Raw genomic sequence first — 20,882 nt, 5'->3', positions numbered from 1 at the left:
ATATCCAACTCACCTATAGCAACAAAGGTAATAACCAGATACTAGGTTTTGTACATGGTTGATGTTGATGAACTCTTGCTTAAATGGATTATTTTCACAAGTGAAAAAAGCATTTGAAGCACAAGATTTAATGGGCAACACCCAGTATTGAGATGATGGTATGGTAGTGATCTTGTGGTATCTTTTCTGTTAAATGGGTGGACACTTTCAGATTTCACCCACATTGTACACTTACTAGCATTGCCTGAGTTATTTGGAAAAAAACAACATTTTTTTAATTGTACAAAATGCATAAGGTTGTGGGTGAACTACAACTCACATCCTGCCAGGTTAACCCTAAAAAAACTCCATTGGTCCTTAAAGTTTGTTGTGTTGGACAAGTTTGCTATAGATGCGTCCTCAGCGGGGTTCCGTGTGCTCTCTGGCTGTAGGGTAAACTACAACTCCCACTATGGTGAGTTAGTCCCCTCAAACCCTTCCAGTAGGTTGAGTTAGTCATGGAGGTTCTGTGTGCCAGGTTTGCTCCAGGTTCATTATTGGTGGAGGTCTCAGTTTCTCAGGTTGTGGGTGAACTACAACTCCCCCAAATCAAGGTGAATTCCCTCAAAGACCTCCAGTATTTTTCCTGGTCATGGGGGCTCTGTGTGCCAAGTTTGGTCCAATTCCATCTTTGGTGGAGTTCAGAGTGCTTGTTGATTACAGGTGAACTATAAATCCCAGTACCTACAACTCCAAAATGTCCAGGACAATTCCCCTCAAAACCCACCAGTATTCTAATTTAGGCATGTTGGATATGCATGTCAAGTTTGGTCTAGATCCCTCATTGTTTGGGTTCATAGTGCACTCTGGATGTAGGTGAACTACAATTCCTATAAATCCCTCCAAAGACCTCCAGTATTTTTTGTTACTCATGGGGGTTTTGTGTGCCAAGTTAGTTCCAGGTCCAACTTTGCTGGAGTTTAGAGTGCTCTTAGATTGCAGGTGAACTATACATCCAGGCCAGTACCTGCCAACTCCTATAAATCATGGTGAATTCTCCCCAAACTTCTCTAGTATGTTCAGTTGCTGATCAGGTCTGATCTGTTTGTTGTGCGCCATAGAAAATAATAGGAAAGGGTTAAGGGAGAGGCAGTGGACAGGGTCATGCAAATTCCACACTAATTGAAAGAGAAGGAAACACTGGGATGTCTGTGGTGGAGGAAACATAAAATCTAGGATGAAATGGTCCCCATATGAAAGCCTTCCCTTGGGTGAGGGCAGTATGGTGTTTGTGGAGGACATTGGCAGGGCTCTTGGACATGTTCATGGTGCTCACTATATAACCTGCAATGTAATTGGAGGGAGGGCCTTTGGTGCCTCCTGAGCTGTGGGAGATATAGCTCTTTGTGGAGGCAGGAGCTTGTCTGTGTAAGTGGACACCCTTGCCATACACACATATACATATTTTCACTTTTATTATGTGCATAGATTTATATTTACAAGATCCGCATAAACCCCATTGTCTAGGATCCATAGAACTTTGAAATAAGCCAACCATACAATAAAATAACATACAAAAGCAATACAATAAAAATGAAAAAAGATGAAAATAAGTAAACCCATGATATGCTTATGTTTTGATCTTTTCCCTGAATTTACAATTGGAAAGCAATGCCTTCAATACTTGTTGTGTTGTAACTTTCAATCTCGCCATTTCCAGCTTTCTTTTATCCCCCGTTCTATGTCATTTGTCATCTGCAGAATTCTTTATATTGGTTCTAATTTGTTTTCTTTTTCTTTTGCTGTTTTGCATTGCATCATACTACTCCTTGTACTCTATCCAATATCAAGCTACTTATTTATTATTCATTGAAAGCATCCTTTCCTGCTTGTGAGTCAAACCTAGGTTGAGCCACTTACAGATATTAATAATAAGGCAGTCCTGGCTAGGAGAAAATGCATTTCAGAAAAAGAAGCAGAATTGGAAAGTGGAAAGATGGAGAATAAACTTAGGTGTTTGAACTTAGTTATAATTTGTGTAAGATGTTCTTTCTGATAAGGACAAAGGGAGCTCCCTGCAGCTATTCTTCATCTTGCTGATGTAGTGTGCCAGGTGAACTCCCCATTTGGAAGTAGCAACTGCATCCTTCCGGTCGCCTCTTGTGTATACTGGTTGATGGATAATCCTGATGTCCTGTGTCTTTGTGATTATGGGGCTGGTTTCAGTTGAAGTTGAACATATTTTCTTGTGGAGAGGCAATTCAATCTCTTTCCAGGTGTTTCTCATGGATGGATGTGTATGTCTTTACCTTTTGCTTCCTCTGGAATACCTTCTTCAAAATGAAATTTCTGTAAATATGTTGGACAGTTTTCCATATGTTTTCCATTTTCCATTGGTAGCTCTTTCCCACTCTGCTCACAAATGCTGCAAGCTTCCTTTAAAACATAAAATTACAGATTAAATGAGGAATAATATCAATATTTGTCTTCCTGGACCTGTTATCTCTAGATATTAAACTACAGTACTTCCAATATGCCAATTTAGGGAACACTGACATATGTTTAACAAGAAAAAGAAATCTAGTACAGTTGGCCTTCCATATCCACAGACTGGACTATCCACAGTTTTAAAATACCCCCCCCCCCCCCAATTCCAAAGAAAAGAGACCTTGATTTTTTTTTCACTACATCCATGGATGTTAATTGAGTAAATGTTCTAGCAGAATAATAATCTATGTGCCATCATCTCCTTTAAGACATAACATTGCTATTGTTTGCCTTCAAGTTGTTTCTGACATATGGCTAGGTTTGCTTGGCAACCTTTGTTTGGCAGACTTGCCTTTTCACTCCCCTGAGAATAAGAGTGTGATTCTCTCAAAGCCACCCTGTGCGTTTTCATGGCCAGGTAGGGATTCAAAGCCTGGTCTGCAGAGTTGTAGTCCAGCAATTAAACTACTACACCACTCTAGCTCTCCCAATGCAGTATTCATTCACATTATCCATACACATATTGCCTCCATGAGTTGTCTCCAAGAGAAATATGAGTTTTGAAATAATAAGTGGAATCAAAATGTAATCAGGGCTATTGACATGATCACTCCCAAACGTCCTCTCTGACCTGTGACGAAACAGGCTCCCTGTTATACAGAGACACTCAGGGAAATGAAACAGGAAGGATGATGGCTGGAGCACTGAGAGGAAAAAACTCAACTTTTATGCGACAGGACATGGTATAGAGGGCAATTTTGCTCCTATAAGATGGCAATGCTTGCAGTGAAGAAAGCTTTGCTTTCTGCAAGCATTACACCTGCAGATTCACGTCCAGCTGAGCTGTTCAGAATGGTGAGAGGCTTAACACATGTGCCCTCCCCTCTGAACTCAATGCTAGAACCTTCAGTAGCACACTGTGATGTTTTTAACAACCATTTTGCAGGTAAAATCTTTCACATAAGAGCTGATTTAGATGGTGTCATTGGAGCAGAGGCCAACAATGAGATATCTAGCAACTCTGAAAGTGGGATTACACTATATCAGTTTCAATTGGTTAGTACTGTTGATGTGGACAAGATCCTGGGGCAAGTAAAGAGAATAACCTGCCTTCTTGATCCCTGTCCATTTTGGCTGGTTGTCCAGGAAGGAGATGCAATTTGATCTCAAATACAACTAATTATTAATGCATTTCTCAGAGAGGGAAATTTTCCATCCTGTTTAAAAGAAGCAGTAGTCAGATTGCTGCTGAAAAAATTCTCCCTGGATCCCCTGGACGGTAACAACTACAGACCAGTCTCTAGCTTTCTTTTTTTGGGTAAGGTGATTGAGAAGGCAGTTGCCCTCCAACTCCAGGCAGTCTTGGATGACGCACACTTCCTTGACCCTTTTCAAACCAGCTTGAGAGCAGAATATGGAGTTGAGACTGCAATACATTGCTTCAATAGTAAATTAGATTGTTTGTGTTAAAAAACAAATATATAAATAAAAATAAAATCAAGGTCTCCACACCCCTTCATGGCAAGGGCTCAATTTTACACATAAGATGTGTTTGTAAACTTGCTTCAGATCTCTCAGCTGCATTGCTTTTTATAGCAGAAATTAAATGTCAAGGAGACAATATGAATTGGAGTTACAAAGAAATGCCAATTTTGTTTTCCCTTTCTTTTTCCAACTGTAGGAAGAAAACAGTCCATCTGATTTTACCTTTCCTGCTGGCTTTGAAGACCAGATTTTAGGTGTCTGCCAGTCACCCAAAGTAGGAATCACGGGGCTTGCAGCCAGTGAACTTGCCCAAAGTACCACTAGTCTGGGAAGCAGCAGCAGCAGTGGAGACACAGGAAAGCCACACTATCAAACAGGTATGAGGTAGGGGGTGAAACAGTTGAGTGTTTGAAATAGCAGGTATTAAAAATTGCCTGGGAAATGCATGCAGATAATTACGGGGTCTTTTGGTCAGGTGTTTTCCATTCAGGAGGTAGGCAAGGCCATGGAGGAATGAACGTGAAGCCCTCCTTTGATTTGACCCTGTGGAGAAAACAGACAGGTCCACAAGGGCATTAGTGCATCACACTTGCTTATCCAAACACTCAATTTTGTGAAAATTGTGAGTGATAATAAATTCTGCTGACACATGCTAATTACACAGCCCAACCAAAAAAAATTCTTGGTGTCTTGGTTTTTAGGCCTGTTCCTGGGGTTACTTGGGGTGCTAGTTCAGCTCTAGTTTCTTAGATATTAATGAATTTACAGTGGAAATTTTATACCATAAATCTATGCTTTAGGTATAAAATAAGTAGATTTTCATGTAGTACGCTTCTCTTTGAATGTCTAATATGTTTCCTTCATGTTTAAAATATATTAATTTAAACATGACATTAGAATATCCTTATTTTTTATGGACGAGAAGTCTGGTAGATGGCAAATGTTCTGTATCAGCAGGTCAAATATACCCAGAAACAGGTTTAACATTTGAGGCACTAAAATGTGGGTTGGCCAGTGTTATAGATGGCCAATTTCCATGTTATATTGGGTCTTTTTTCTTCTGACATTTGAGTAAGCAGCCTTTGTAAACTACCATAATAAAATAAGCACTAATGGAATAAATGAATTCTTACACGATTTTTGTTCCTGGATTATAAATGCCATTTCCTAATTGGTTCTATCATAAAAACATGGAAAAGGCTTCAAGTTGTTTACAGTTATGGCAACCCTAAGGTGAACCTATCACAAGGTTCTATTAGCAAAGTTTGTTCAGAAAAGGTTTGTTGTTGCCTTCTTCTGAGTGTGACTTGCTCAAGGTCACCCAGAGGGTTTCATGGCTAGTGGGGATTTGAATACTGGTTTCCAGAGTTATAGCCCAGTACTCAAACCACTACACCACATGCAGCCTCTCTTTCATAACATGACATTAAATGGCAAAAATGAGTTTCCCAAGTTAACAGTCAAAAGAACATCTGAAGATGCAGCTGTGGTTGGCAGTAATGTATTCATAGGTAAAGGTAAAGGTAAAGGGGTGTGTGTGCTCATCTCCATTTCTAAACCGAAGATCCAGCATTGTCTGTAGACACCTTCAAGGTCATGTGGAGTGCCATTGCCTTCCTTTCAAAGCAGTACCTATTGATCTTCTCACATTTGCATGTTTTCAAACTGCTAGGTTGGCAGAAGCTGGGGCTAACAGCGGGAGCTCACTCCGCTCCCCGGATTTGAACCACCAACCTTTCACTCAGTGAGTTCAGCAGCTCAGTGGTTTAACCCGCTACCCCACCAGGGGGCCCTAATGTATTCATGGTTTCCCCGATAAAAGAAGGATTATGAAGTTTTCACAAGGACGTCAACTTTAGTTATTTCAATGTTTTAGCATTTTAACGGTCTTTGCTTCATATATTAGTCTCTGTATTTGGAGAAAAGTAGGGTGAAAATAAAATTAAACAAAAAAATTCTCTTCATACAGGTGAAGTTCCATTCCCTAGAGGTATGAAGGCTCCAGATTCTGATAAGTCTGATCATGGCTCTTCACATAATACAAGTTTGTCCAGCATCTTCCAGAACTGTGCAATGGAGGTAAAAGAAGTTGATCATTTTTGGAAAAGGAGATTCATTTAAATGTATTTAGCAAAAGATGACAGAAAATAGAGGGTTTAAAAAGAAGTCAAGGATTTAGGATGCTTTCAAAAGTTTCTCTGGAGAACATTCTGCAAAGTATGGATATTTAAACTGGGTGCATACATTTATTTTTTCCATTTGTTGTTTATTTGGACAGGTCTTAATGTCAAGTTGTTCTCTGTGCCGAGCCTGTGGAGCACTAGTTTATGATGAAGAAATCATGGCAGGATGGACTGCAAATGACTCCAATCTGAATACTACATGCCCATTTTGCAAAAAAACTTTCTTACCTCTACTTAATGTGGAATTTAAAGACTTGCGTGGTCTTGCAAGGTTGGTATATTATCCTCACATGCTTATTAGACAGTTTTAAGGAGCTGATGGCAAATTGAATTTGATGGTTACTACAAGAAAGAATGGGACATTTGAATGACAAATTGTCCTTTGATTGCTCTCTCTCTCTCTCTCTCTCTCTCTCTATATATATATATATATATATATTATTTTCATGATAAATGTAGCTTTATTTTCATGATTAAAGGTAGCTTTACCTGATCTTCTTTCCTATCAGTTAGAATGTAAATCATATTAGCTGAGATTTCTGTTTGAATTCTAGAGTTCAATGTATTTATTTCTGAAGTTCTCGGTAGGTTTGATGGAAGAGTTCAAAGTTACAAAGGACAGTATTGTTCAGTTCAACCTTCCCTTTTTGTTTTGCTTTTCTTCCTGTCGCTTCCCAGCATGCTCTTGAAACCAAGTACCTCTGGTGACAGTTTACACAGCAGTAACATTCCATTAACCACTGATTCCATGGAGCAGAAGCCTGTTTCCAGGCCTGACACGGATTTGATAAGTTTTTCAGAAACCTCCAATGCCAAACAGACCATCACAGAAGAGAACAGCGCTGCAGCAGGGCAGAGGTACAGCTGGGAGAGGGGAGATCATTAGCAAACATTCATTGGGACTAATGGCACTGACTTCTATGTAAAAAACAAAATAGTTAGCCCTCTGTATCCACGGATTCTCCATCCATGGATTCAACTTCCCTTTATTGGGGATAATGGATGGATGGATCACGACCTGTTAGGGCTGCAACCCATCAGGTAGCAGAATTTGAGAGGAGTATTCCTTGAGCTTATTTGATGCTTTAGGCAGGCAAAGATTCAAGCAGACTTGTTGTAGAATAACAATCTTTGTTTATTTAAAACATTGGTTCTCAACCTTTGTAATGCCGCAACCCCTTAATACAGTTCCTCATGTTGTGGTGATGATCCCTAACCATAAAATTATTTCAATTGCTACCTCATAACAGAAATTCTGCTACTGCTATGAATCGTAATGTAAATATCTGATATGCAAGATGTATTTTCATTCAATGGACCAAATCTGGCACAAATGCCCAATTCACCCAAATTTGAATACTTGTGATGTTTTGTCAATTGGGAGTTGTAGTTGCTTTATAGTTCATCTACAATCAAAGAGCAATCTGAACTCCACCAGCGATGGAATTGAACCAATCTTGGCACACAGAACTCCGATGACCAACAGAAAATACTAGAAGTGTTTGGTGGGCTTTGACCTTAAGTTTTGGAGTTGTAGTTCACCTACATCCAGAGAGCACTGTGGATTCAGTGATGGATCTGGACCAAACTTGGCACGAATACTCAATATACCCAAATGTAAACACTGGTGGAGTTTGGGGAAAATAGATGTTGACATTTGGGGATTGTGGTTACTGGGATTTATAATTCACCTACAATCAAAGAGCATTATGAACCCCACCAACGATAGAATTGGGCCAAATGTCCCTCACAGAACCCCCATGACCAACAGAAAATGCTGTCTTTTCTGATAGTCTTTGGCGACCCTTCTGGCACCCCTTTGCGATCCCCCCCCCAGGAGTCCTAACCCCCGGGTTGAGAAACACTGATACAGGTACATTTCTTTTGAGGGTTAAAAACTTCAAAAATGTTTGGAAAGTTTGTATCTTAAAACTTATAAACAAGCCCCAACAGTTTTCTAGCTTCTAACATTAGCTTCTGAAGCACACTGAGTCAATCACATGATCTGGAGCTCTTCCCACTGGTTTAAGCACATAGAGATGAGGTAATTGCAAACTACAAATCTTCTATATAAATAAAAATGTAATGTTTTGCGCAAAACCACATATATACAAATATACACAAATACACACAAAACACATATACACAAACTGAGCCACAGCAGTGCATTTTTTATTTTTTTTAAAAAAAAAAATACTGTATTTTGTGTACTCATCATAAAAGGGAATTTTCAGAGATGTTCCCAATGCCCATATGTCCTGATTTACTGCCGTATTGGCTTGTTTCTGCAGTAGGCCTTTGTTTACACAAAATGCTGATCGTTTGAGAAAACGTTGCTACAGCGAGGAAGTTACTATTCAAGGATAATAGTACACCCAGACAAAACCGGCTAGCTGGCGGTTAGTTGGAACTCCCAAATTTCCCAGTCGATTTCAAGTTATGTTTGAAACAGATTAACAGATAAGATTAATTCATTAAGATGGTCATGGTCAGAGAACAAGCCCAAGAAACCCACATTAGGGGCAAGAGAAATCAAGATATGTTGAGGTAGTCCTTTCATGACATTTCCTGAAGCATGAGATGTTGAAATAAAAATAATTATTGTGAAAAGATAGATTTCAAAGCACTCTGTGCTTTGAAAGTACTAATCAAAATCTCTCCAAGGAAATGTTGATAAGGTTGCAACCAAAGTGGAACTACTTAGAAATAAGGAAGTTATTGGCCTACTTGGGAAATTCCTGTAGACTGCAGAGGTACAAAACATCTTTTAGGGGAAAGTACCTAAATGTTTATCCATTTCCCAAAAAACCCCTTGACTAATTAAGATGGAGCTTACTAGTGGGCCACAGGAGGATTTGTCTGTCTGTTGGAAGAGGCCCAGAAGAGAGAGGCAAAGAGAATGAAATGTTAGGAGACACCACATGGTGATCTGGAACAATAAACAGGAGCACATTACAACATTTTGTTGCAGACCCTTTTATGCTCAGGGTAAATTTTATTATGTTTTAAGCACTAGTATAAAAGAAAAAGAAGATAGAGATCCGAAAGGCTCACAGCTGTCTGTTACAAGCAACACATCAAAACGAGGGACTTCCCTGACTCGGAGCCACAGTGTTGGTGGCCCTTTGCAAAATATTGATCTCCTTCAGAGACCATTTCATGGCATTTCAACAGTCAGCCTCCCGAACAGCTTGCAAGAGACTGTGGTAAGTTCTTTGCTTGTTAAGCTAACTCATTGTTGACAGTCGAGTTTGTATATGTGTTACAGAGCATCTTGTGCCCCTCTTTCTTGTTATGTATAAGAAATAAAAGTGTTTGTAAATATTTTTTTTCTCCCTCAATATGTTTTATCTCAGTTGTGTTACAGTTTCCAAACATGCATTTGGAGATTCCTTGTAGCAAGTACCATTGCCTTTCCCATGATACAGAAAATGATAGAAAAATATCAATGTATTACTCTACTTAACAACATTTGAAAAGGGCTATATGGCCATGTTCTAAAAGCATTCTCTCCTGATGTTTCGCCTGCATCTATGGCAAGCATCCTCTGAGGATGCTTGCTATAGCTGCAGGTGAAATATCAGGAGAGAATGCTTCTAGAACATGGCCATATAGCCCAAAAACCTACAAACCCAGTGATTCCAGCCATGAAAGCCTTCGACAAAACATTTGAAAAGTTTTCTGTTCCTAGTTTGAAAGTGTTACTTCCTGTTTAATTTGTGCAGTACTTGCTTTGAAAGTAATTGTTATACTATAGAAACTTTGTTTTTGTGGCTGCCACAAACTCTGTTGAATTGGTTGAGACTCTGTGAGATATTCATTTAAAAACTGTAGCAAAATGTGCTGCAGGGTGTCCCACAAAAAAAAAATTGGCAGTTTAATAAACATTTTCCATGTTTTTTGATACAACCAATTAGGAAATGACATTTATAACCCAGGGGAAAAAATCGTGTTACACAGTGTTATGTGACATTAAATTTACATATTTGTATCAACACCATTCCCAGAAAAAGAAACCTTGAGAACTTCTGGCAGCTTTTCATTTTGACAGAAGCTACATAAACTCACCCATTGCTGCCCAAAAATTATCCATCACTTGTTTTTCAGGATCCCATACAAAAAAGGACAAACCCTTTGCCTCTGTCTGTGCCCTATTTGAGCCCATTGGTCCTTCGGAAAGAGTTAGAATCCTTGTTGGAGAATGAGGGCGAGCAAGTGATCCATACCTCAACGTTCATCAATCAGCACCCTATTATATTCTGGAATCTAGTGTGGTATTTCAGGCGCCTGGACCTCCCCAGTAACTTGCCAGGACTCATTCTCACATCAGAACACTGTAATGACGGTGTACAAGTAAGTCCTGGAACAACGTTTTGATATATTTTACATTTTCTTCCTTTTCTTTTAAAGGGGAGAAGAAGGTAATACATTAGCTGATTTTGCACCAAAATACTGATAACATTGAATGGCAGGGTTGAAATGGAATAATTCTCGCTACTTAAAGTTTATTCAAAATAAGTTGATAGGGTTAATTTTAGTGGATGCTGCTGTTAGTGACAACCATTCAAAAGTTTATTATTTTTCCTTCAGCTTGTTGATGGGAAAATAATTAAGAATCCAAGCTAGGATCACATCCCATGAGTTCAGTGAGCCCCCAGTGGCACAGTGGATTAAACCCTTGTGCTGGCAGGGCTGCTGATTGAAAAGTTGGCGGTTCAAATCCAGGGAGCGGGGTGAACTTCCATCTATCAGCTCTAGCTTCTCATGTAGGGACATGAGAGAAGCCTCCCACAGGATAGTAAAACATCCAGGCGTCCCCTGGGCAACGTCTTTGCAGGTGGCCAATTCTCTCACACCAGAACAACTTGCAGTTTCTCAAGTTGCTCCTGACATGGAAAAAAAAGGTGAAAACAAGCTAAACACTACTAGTTATTCCATTAAAATAACTGAAATTTAAAACTGTTTACTTTTGCATTTAGCTGTAAGCCTTTAAATAGTTTTAGCAGATGATGACATTTTTGAAATTGGTTGTTTGGGATTGAACTTCAGAGATGCGACTCAGCTTGTAGATGTAATCACGAGATGTCCCTTGCTGCTGTGAGGATCCTATCCTCCATGTAAATATTCCTAAGTAAATGCCTTTTCCCAATGTGCCTTATAAACAAGCTTTTGCATGTGTTGCGGATATGATGCAAATCCTTTTCGGGGTTTGAATTGGGCTCGATGTAAATCAGAAGACGTAGCCTGTTTTAATGGGCCACTCCCTGCTTATTAGAAAACTCAGTCAGTCTATGGAGTGAGATTAGCATGGTGTACTTGACGTTGCAGAACTTTTGGCAGAGATCTCTGTCTGTGAGAAAGTGATAAGCAAGTATGTTTCCTTCATCTTTAGCTTCCTCTGTCAAACCTGTCCCAGGACAGCAAGTTAGTGTATATCCAGCTACTCTGGGACAACATCAATCTTCATCAAGATCCCGGGGAGCCCCTGTACATCTCCTGGAGGAATCTCAGTGAGTAAAGTGAACTTTTAAAAATTGAGTCCAGAAACTATTGAATGTGTTTGATTTTTTTTTTTAATAATAATTCTTCCTGAAATTCATCACATTTTCCCAAATGGCCACCTGCTGCCAGTACATGGTTTGTTCAGTTGCTACAAACCAGAAGTGCCTTAAATCAGGCTGATTTGGGTCAGAAACCATACTGCACAACTTGGTTGCTTGTTTCTATAGTAAGTCTGCTAAAGGCAACAGACATTTGTTGCCTCATTTTTTAGTCTTCCAGGGAAGGCACTCATTAGATGCATAATATATTGAAAAACATGGTATTTTTTTACCTTTAAGCAGTCAGATTAGAAAGGTTGTTAGTTTTCGCCTCACTATTTGATAGTCGAAAAGATTTACCTTTAATATTTAGGAAAGGAAAAATGTTGGATTTAGGCTTGTAAGACATTGGATCTTCATGGAATCCACATCTTCAACTGCCCAGGCATGCAACATTGCAATTAGGCCATTTTTAAAAATGACAATTGTTTTTAATTATGTGTTCTTGCCATAGTTTAGGAAACTACTTTTTCTGATTCCGCTTCATATAATTGAAGTGACTGAAGTTTAGGAAACTATTTTTTTTCTGATGTCACTTCATATAATTGAACCCAAATAAGTGCTCCAGCCTCTGCTGCACTGAATAAGGGAATATGAACCACATTGTGCATATCATCACTTGCTTACTATGGCAAGAACACATAATTAAAAACAATTGTCATTTTTAAAAACAGCTTAATTGTAATGTTGCATTGAGAAAAATATATATGTAAATAACTGGGCATCACAGATCACATCCATTCAGTGCCTCAAAATAATCCTAGGAATGCATCAATATAGTATTAATTGTTTTCATTTCTTCCTTCCTGCCAAGTTTGCACTCCTTTCTCCCCCCACCCCCTTCCATGATTTTTCTCCTTTGTTGCTCTTTCTCTCTCTCATCTCATCCCTTCTTGATCTCCTCCTTTCCCACGCTTCTGCTTCTCCTCTTCTTGTTATCTCCTTACTCGGCAAATCTATTCAGGAATTAACATTTCATTCCATGTTTTCACTTGTTTTTTTGTGTGTGCTTTGGTGTAGATTCTGCTGAGAAAAAACCCTCAGCGAATTCAGAAGAGCAGCAAGCAATCAGCACTTTAGTTGATAATATCAAACTGAGTATCCAGCACAATGATGTCATCAAACCAATAAACCTCCTTGTGCAGAAACTTAAACAGGATGAAAAACGACAAAGGTAAATAGTACATCCAGCTAATGCCTCTAAATATGAGACTTTGTAAATACTCTCCTTAATCTGAGTGCACAGGAGCAGTCGGAATTTGGAAGCACATAGATTTTTATTTAGGAAGATTGTTTTATGTGTACTGATGATTTTCATCTGCAGATGTTAGCCTTAGAAATGGGCAGTTTGCTCTGTGAATATAGCACATTCACTCTGGGACTATAGCAAGTGCAGTTATAATCATTTTTAAGAAGCAGCTATACAGGGTTCTCTCACTTATCACGGAGGTTCCATTCCAGGACCCCCTGCGATAAGTGAAAATCTGTGAAGTAGGGACGCTATACTAATTGTAATATTTATACAGCAAAAAATGTATACAGCCAAAAATTGGGCTGAAGGCCCAAACAAACCCGCTTCCTAGGGTGGCCTTCCAAAGCCCTTTTGAAGGCTTCCCAGAGCTCCTGAGGGTGGCCAGCCCAGCCAATACAGGGAGAGCAGGGTCCGCCTCCCATTAGCTGGCCACCCCACTGGAACTTCTCCCGCCACTGAGGGGGCTGCTGGGAAGAAGAAGCCCCCTCTGGCACCATTGCAGTGGAAGGAAGGGAGGGAGGGAAGGCGAGGAGGAGGGGGAGGATGTGGGGGCGCCGGGCTTGCCTCATGGGCCATTTTGGGAAAACTTCAGGGGCTGCTCAGGGAAAACAGCAAAACGGCGAGTCCGCAGTTAGCAAACCGCGAAGCACGAGTGAATACTGTATATATATTTTAAAAGTCAGTGGTCAGAGATTATAATAAACAGTTCAAATGCAAAGAAACTCAACAGCTTGGAGCCTTTAGGGAGCTCTTGTTACTCATAACTCACCTGAGGAGTTTTGCTTGATAGCACAGTGCCAGTTGGTCTGTATTCAACCTACACTGTAAATTGTATCACAGAAAGACCTGAAACTTCTAAACAGTTAGACTTGCTAGCATAAATCTAATTCACATCCACTTAGTGTAAGGTAGTATTTATTTATTTACTCTATTTGTATCCCACCTTTCTCTACCTTGAAGGGGACTCAAGGCGGCTTTACATATGGCAACTATTCAATAATATAACTTATTGGCAGCCCAATTGTTGTATTATTGTTAATATTAATGTTCCATTACATTTATTTTAACCCCACTCTATCTCTCTAAAAAGAGACCTAAAACAGCTGATTGTTAGGTGTGAAATTGTCTTAATGTTGAAGTATATTTTTATAAGACTGAACTTTGCCCTAATATCTAACTTTATTATTTTAAATAGGAGTTTTTACAGAGAAATCCTTTTCCTGTCTTTGGTGTCCCTTGGGAGAGAAAACATAGACATTGGTAAGAAATTATTACGGATGTGTAATTTTTCTCTATGTCTTATGAAGTAAGTGCTTAGTATTCCAGGACTGATTTGAGGTACACATCCTACATAGATTTCCAGAAGTTACTACGTTCAGGTTGGTGGGGCTGACATCCTGCATAAATATGCAATCAGTGGCACCCTTACAGTCAAGATGTTTCAGAATTAATACCTCCGAATTTCGTGGTTTGAAAAATGGGCTACCATTGCCATTTTGTCTTTTCCACCCTAGAAGCATATGAGAAAGTCCAAGGTACGGCCTGAAGTTCTCCTAGCTTTTAGTACAACCTCATATGAATGGATGTAGCATCCATTCATACTATATGTTAAAACTGTAATTAGATGCAGGCTGCTTGGCTAGAAATTAGTTATATTCATTCCTCTTTTTGACCCATAATAAATATATCACAATAGACAGAACATCTTAGTAGTCATTTTATGAAAATACTCAGAAGCTCAAAGAGGTCCTAACTTTCTGTCCTTTTCATCTGTAATAAATATGTCATCAGGGCCCCCTGGTGGCACAGCAGGTTAAACCGCTGAGCTGCTGACCTTACTGACCAAAAGGTTGGCAGTTCAAATCTGGGGAATGAGGTGAGCTCTCACTGTTAGCCCCAGTTTCTGCCAACCTAGCAGTTTAAAAAAATGCAAATGTAAGTGGATCAATAGGTACTGCTTCTACAGGAAGACAATGGCGCTCCATGCTGGCCATATGACCTTGGAGATGTCTATGGACAATGCCGACTCTTTGGCTTAGAAATGGAGATGAGCACCCCCCCCCCCCGAGTTTGACTCAACTAGACTTCATGCCAAGGGGAAACCTTTACCTTTTAAATATGTCACCATGGACAAGACATCATACTAGCCATTTTGAGAAAATATTCAAAAGGTCCTAACACACAAAATGTCAAGCTGGGTTTCTCAAAAACAGGTCTTTCCAGATGAGCCTTATCATTTTTTTGATAGCGTTACAGGCTTGGTAGATGAATGGGATACTGTGGATATAGGATATCCAGATTTGGACAAGGTTCCCCATGACATTTTCAGAAAGAAACTAGTAAAATGTGGGCTAGACAATACTACTGTTAGGAGGACTGGGAGTTAGTTGACTGGCCGAACTCCAAGGACACTCACCAAAGCCTCTTCCTCATCCTGAAGAGAAGTGACCAGTGAGGTGCCACAGAGGTCTGTCCTAGGCCCGGTGCTATTCAGCTTGATCAATGGCTTGGACAACGGAATGGAAGGTGTGCTTGCCAGATTTGCAGATGGTGCCAAATTAGGAGGGATCGTAGCTAGTACCCCAGAGGACAAGACCAGAATTCAAAATGGCCTTAACAGATTAGAGAGCTGTGCCCAAACTAACAAAATGGATCTCAACAGGGAGAAATGCAAGATGCTCCACTTTGGTAATAAAAATGAAATGCATAACTATAGGATGGGGGACACCTGGCTTGAAAATAGTCCACATGAAATGGATTTAGGAGTCTCAGTAGATCACAAGCTGAATATGAGGCAACAATGTGATGGCGGCAGCTAAAAAAGCCAATGCAATTCTAGGCTGCAATTCAGTAGGAGTATAGTGTTAAGATCGAGGGAAACGCTAGTCCCACTCTCTTCTGCATCTGGAATACTGACCAGTTCTGGGCATTCTAATACATGTCCAGAAAAGGGCAACCAAAATAATCAAAGGTTTGGAAACCAAGGCTTATGAGGAATGGCTGAGGGAGTTGAGTATGTTTAGCTTGGAGAAAAGCAGGCTGAGGGAGGACATTATAGCCATGTTATATATTTGAAATGACGTCACATTGAGATGCAGCCAATCTTGTTTTCTGCTGCTCCGTAGTCTAGAACAAGGAGCAATGGATTCATATTGCCCGGGGGGAGGGGGGATTCCACCTAAACATTAGAAATAACTTTCTGATCATAAGACCTATTCTGCAATTGAATATGCTACCTTGGAGCATGGTGGAGTCACCTTCTCTAGAGATTTTTAAGCAGAGGCTGGATGGCCATCTGTCCGGGCGTATTTGTTTCTGTGTTCTTGCAAGGTGGGAGGTGGAGGAGTGGATTGTGAAAATAGCTGCAGCTTCTATATCCACTCAAATGGTGCTGATCTTCTTTGCAGAGGCCTTTGATAATGAATACAGGTCTGCGTACAAATGCCTTCCAACAGAAGTGCTTGACAAGATGCAGAAGATAGACGCTCCACCCAGCAGCAGCGTTGAGTGGTGCAGGAAATGCTTTGGAGCACCGGTCATTTAAACTACACAGATACGTCATTGAATGTGATACAAAACAAAGCAGGAAATAAAACTGGGAATGTATAGACATAGATCCAAGCTCCATTACCCAAGATAAAGTGGTTGTGCACAGTCCATTTCAGGAGTAAACATAGCACTCCCCTGTGAGTTTGATAGTTATACCAGCCCATGACTTAAAAGTAAATGTGCTAGTACAAAAAATACCTAGCTTTTGAATTGACTAATTTTATATATATTCTGTCTATTCCATCCTTTTCTGCCTAGTGTCTAGGAGAGAAGAGTGACAGTGGAGGACATTTATTTGTTGTCTTCCTTTTAAAGACTTGAAATATTAGAATATGTTATTTTATCTGCCCATTCACCCAACAGCACATAAAAATGAATTTCTTTATAGAAGTTTAAAGATGTTTTTGTTTGCTCCACAAATATGTACATACATTCTGTATGTTTGAATTATGAATTGCAGTTCTTTCCCCTTGGTTTAGAATACAGAACTGTCAAGTTAATTGATCCCCATTCTCTTGAAATCAGTCATAATTCAAATGTAGCTTGATATTTACTCTTTTCATACTATATTCTTTAGATTATTTTTAAACTGTATATACAATTAATATTTTCTCCCAAACAATGATGGGTTTCTACCCTGAGTGATTGTAAGGCAGTTGCCTTTATGTAAGAGTGGAGAGCTAATGAATCTAGGGTACATAAAAGGGGATGAAATATTGACCATATGCATTTTTAGGATTCATGTAAAAGAAAATATAAATATGTACGTGTGTGTGTATGGGTCAGGGGCAAAGCGTCGGGTGCACTAATGCCTCATCCATGCTCATCTTTCTAACCTGTGGGACAATATATATTTTTGCACTGTCCAAGTTAAATCCTTTTATCATAAATGTATTTATACTCACACACTTGAAGATGTGTTTACTGAGAATGATAAAAATATTTGTAACTGTTCTTAAATTTTTTAATATTCCTGGTTAACTGCCAGTTGGTCTTGGGGGGAAATATGGGGATTTGCACCTCACATTTGACAGTCCTTGGATGTTTGTTGCTTAACATCTGATGGCATTCATGTGTAATTGTCCTGCTTCTGTTCAGCTCAGAGGGTGCAACCACCCTCAGGGATGTTCATGCATTGCTTGATGAAGCAAATCCACATGGAGGAATTCTGTGGATAATGATTAAAGCACAAACTGATTGTGGTTGTGAGTGCATCCTGCCCATAGTAATTATTTTTATATTTCACACGTCTGTAGCACTCGCACAAAAATACAGGGCAAAGCTGAGCAAGATTGTGAACTTTCTAATGATAGTAATCATCCAATAAAGCAGTGAGAATTTTGCACTTGTCAGAACAGTCTTGCACTTTAGGTTCAAATATATCTTGTTGTTTATGCTAAGCAACGTTTCAGAATATATTTGCCGATAATATGCTTTTAATGTGCCCTTCAGAAAAGCATTAGTACAGTGGCAATGCCTCTACTGTGTTCCTGCTGTACTTTTCTCAAAAAAGAGGGGTCGCTGGTGTCTTAAACTTGCCTGTAGAATTGGTTTTTATCTCTTATGCCCCTTCCCCCAAAAAATTATGAATGTTCACAAATAAATGTTGGTTAATTTTGAAAAACCCTTACGAAACACATTTCTGTATGTTCCCGTTTCTATTATGAGAACAGTATGCCAGGTTTAAACGACAACCATTGCACTTTTTCTTGTTTTGTTTCTGAAATTTTCCACTTTGCTTTAGGTGTTTCTAAATGATAGGCCATAAGTGACCTGGAGCAAATTGCCTCATTGATAGCATGCAGTAGTTGGGGTTTCTTTGATTCTTCAGTAACTAATTACAGAAAGTTAAAACTGTTGCCTTTGAACTGATGTACATTGGTCATGCTTGAATGCAGAACAGTTAATGATGTATCAAAGGCAGTTTCTGAATCAAGTTTCCCAAATTGAGATTGGCACTGTGACATGGGCTCCTCTCATGCCGTCCACATCCGACATTATTCTGGCATGTTTTGGAGCAGAGCTGGAAAAACCCAAATAATAATCATAGTACTTAGTAGATTTCGAGCTGTGTTTTGCACCAATACCAAACCACTATTTTCTAATCACTTTTTACACCTTTAAGATACATTAAAGCAATAATGTTTATTTTAGCCCATCTTGAGGGATAGAAAATGTCAGATTCATCTTAAGACCTCCTTACTGGAAGCATATATGCTGGAATTCAGCTATACTACCCATCGGACAATGATGGAAACATTTTGCTTCTACGGGGTGTTAGGGTTTTGAATATAAAAAGCCAGAGGTCATAATAATGTGTATGCAGGTTAGTACCCACTATCATTAAACAACTGACAAATGAAAACTAAATGCAAATTCCATATCTTCAAGTAAGACTGATTATAGATAGCAGACTGAGTAAGAAAGTACAGTGCCGCCTCCCAATCCACAGGTCAGTTTAGTTCTTGGACACCCTCCTCCTCCCTGGTGGATACAAGAAACAAGGCAGATGATCACATCCCATATTATTACATGATGAAAACATATGCATGTCTGCTTCAGCACATATGTGTTCACCTCACTACCAATTTATGTGTAGGACGTGATGATGTGCAGTCAGTAAAATCTTGGATCTGGAGGGTCCAATGTAGTACAATGAACCTTCAGAAATGTAAATATTGGTGAAATTTGTACAATCAGGTCCTAGGCATAATTATTAGGAAGTAAGCAGCGCTATGTTTTTGTGATCTTAATTCTAAAGTTTGCCTGGGGAAAAAATAGCTTTAAAGCAAATCTCTGGGAAGCCCCAGTGAGACCGATTCCCAGGAAACTAACGGAACCATATAAAATGTTGGTGTATTTTTTAGCAATATACCTCATTTAAAGGGCTTTAGTTTGTACCTACATTTACAATTTTTTTCAAAGTGTATATTTCTCAGTAACTTCAATTTTACTCTTAAATCATCTGAGAAACAACAGCAGCGCCATGAACTAAAACAAAAGAGCAATCAAATCGCTTTACATTGTCATCCGGACATTGATTTTACAAACATTAAGAGAATAACCATGATGTGTAGCGATTTTATATTTCTTTTTTTCAATTTCATTTTTTAAAGTGTGTGCATTTATGGGAACAAGTTGTTAAACTGGTCTCATAAAACAAACACTTATGTGTCCTTCAACTTATTTCTGTGTCAATCTAATGAACTATTTATGAAGAGGATCAAAAATGCTTATACTTGGTTTGCCTTATTCATTAAAGACATTTGGAACTCTTAGCCACTGAACTTGTAAATTTCTTCAGTGCAGTATCTAGTAAGCGTTCAACCTGTGCCAATACAGAAATGAAGACTTCTTAGCACATTGTAAAGCCTTAACATTCCTTTAATCTCATGGAGCACACTGTGTCAACTAAGCAAACTCAGTGGAAAGAGGGGGTTGTCCAAGTTTGTGCCGTTTTGATCCAGTTCTGCTATAGTCATTGTACTCTGTGTTAGAAAAGGATAGACTGGAAAATAGAATTATGTATCAGTACAATTATGAAAGGGATTATTTTGTCTTTTTACAATTTAAAATAACAAGATTCCTTTGTGGACCTTAAACTGTTTATTTCAGGCGGGAGAGGAAAAACTGAATAAAATAAAATGATTTAAGATGGGAAATTTTCTATTACTATTAAACATTGTACAGGATTCAGTTAATTGAAATGTGGCAGCAACTCAGTTTTGCTCACTGTGATCTAACCTGTATCTATAATCATTTTGTAGATAAGATTTAAAAGAGAATTCATATTTCCTATTGACTTTTGTATAGGTACCCTAGGTGATTAGAAACCACTTTCAAATGTTATCTTGAAAATTAAAGTGTATATGTCTACTTTACTTGTGGTGCTTGTTTTTTGAGAATTAAAGCTGCATCTCCAGAAATGTAAACCCTTGCTGAAGAAATTACAAGTTATACCAAGTTATGATTGGACACTTCGGGTATATCAACATAAAGGAGATATGGTTAATGCTCTAAAATGGCTTTGGTAAAATTTCTAAGGAAGAAATGGACAACTGTAACACATCAGTTCGGATCCTGGAAATCCTGAGCACATGGAATGCCAGAAAATAACACAAAACAAACCTCAAAGTGCGTTTTTAAAAGCCCCAGTGCTGCACTGAGTTCACACCTGCCCCAAGGCATGGCTTGACAGGTTGATCTAACACTAATGCCATGCCAGCCTTTCTCCAAATTAGGAACTATGAAACAGGAAGCATCCTTGATGCTTTTCAAAGAGCAAAGTAATCTGGACTCTCTGCTGTTTAAACATTACCAGTATACAGATGATAGGCATAGCATGAG

At 39.1% G+C, this 20,882-nt stretch overlaps 1 protein-coding gene across 4 annotated transcripts in view; it reads left to right on the top strand.

The window, feature by feature from the left end:
• The window catches only part of DENND4C (DENN domain containing 4C), a 92,531-nt gene extending 72,115 nt beyond the window's left edge, over nt 1–20,416 (top strand). For all 4 annotated transcript variants that reach the window (XM_060762431.2, XM_067464367.1, XM_067464368.1 and 1 more), the window contains 10 exons: nt 4,148–4,328; nt 5,921–6,030; nt 6,230–6,405; nt 6,813–6,992; nt 9,145–9,340; nt 10,242–10,487; nt 11,527–11,644; nt 12,755–12,908; nt 14,182–14,246; nt 16,394–20,416. In XM_060762431.2, coding sequence (XP_060618414.2) covers nt 4,148–4,328; nt 5,921–6,030; nt 6,230–6,405; nt 6,813–6,992; nt 9,145–9,340; nt 10,242–10,487; nt 11,527–11,644; nt 12,755–12,908; nt 14,182–14,246; nt 16,394–16,530 — 1,563 coding nt within the window. In that variant the 3' untranslated portion in view covers nt 16,531–20,416. The remainder of the gene's footprint in view (nt 1–4,147; nt 4,329–5,920; nt 6,031–6,229; nt 6,406–6,812; nt 6,993–9,144; nt 9,341–10,241; nt 10,488–11,526; nt 11,645–12,754; nt 12,909–14,181; nt 14,247–16,393) is intronic.
• The last annotated feature ends 466 nt before the right edge of the window (nt 20,417–20,882 follow it).

The sequence above is a fragment of the Anolis sagrei genome, chromosome 2, assembly GCF_037176765.1.
Source record: "Anolis sagrei isolate rAnoSag1 chromosome 2, rAnoSag1.mat, whole genome shotgun sequence".
Classification (NCBI taxonomy): Eukaryota; Metazoa; Chordata; class Lepidosauria; order Squamata; family Dactyloidae; genus Anolis; species Anolis sagrei.
This window is presented reverse-complemented; position numbering and strand designations above follow the sequence as displayed.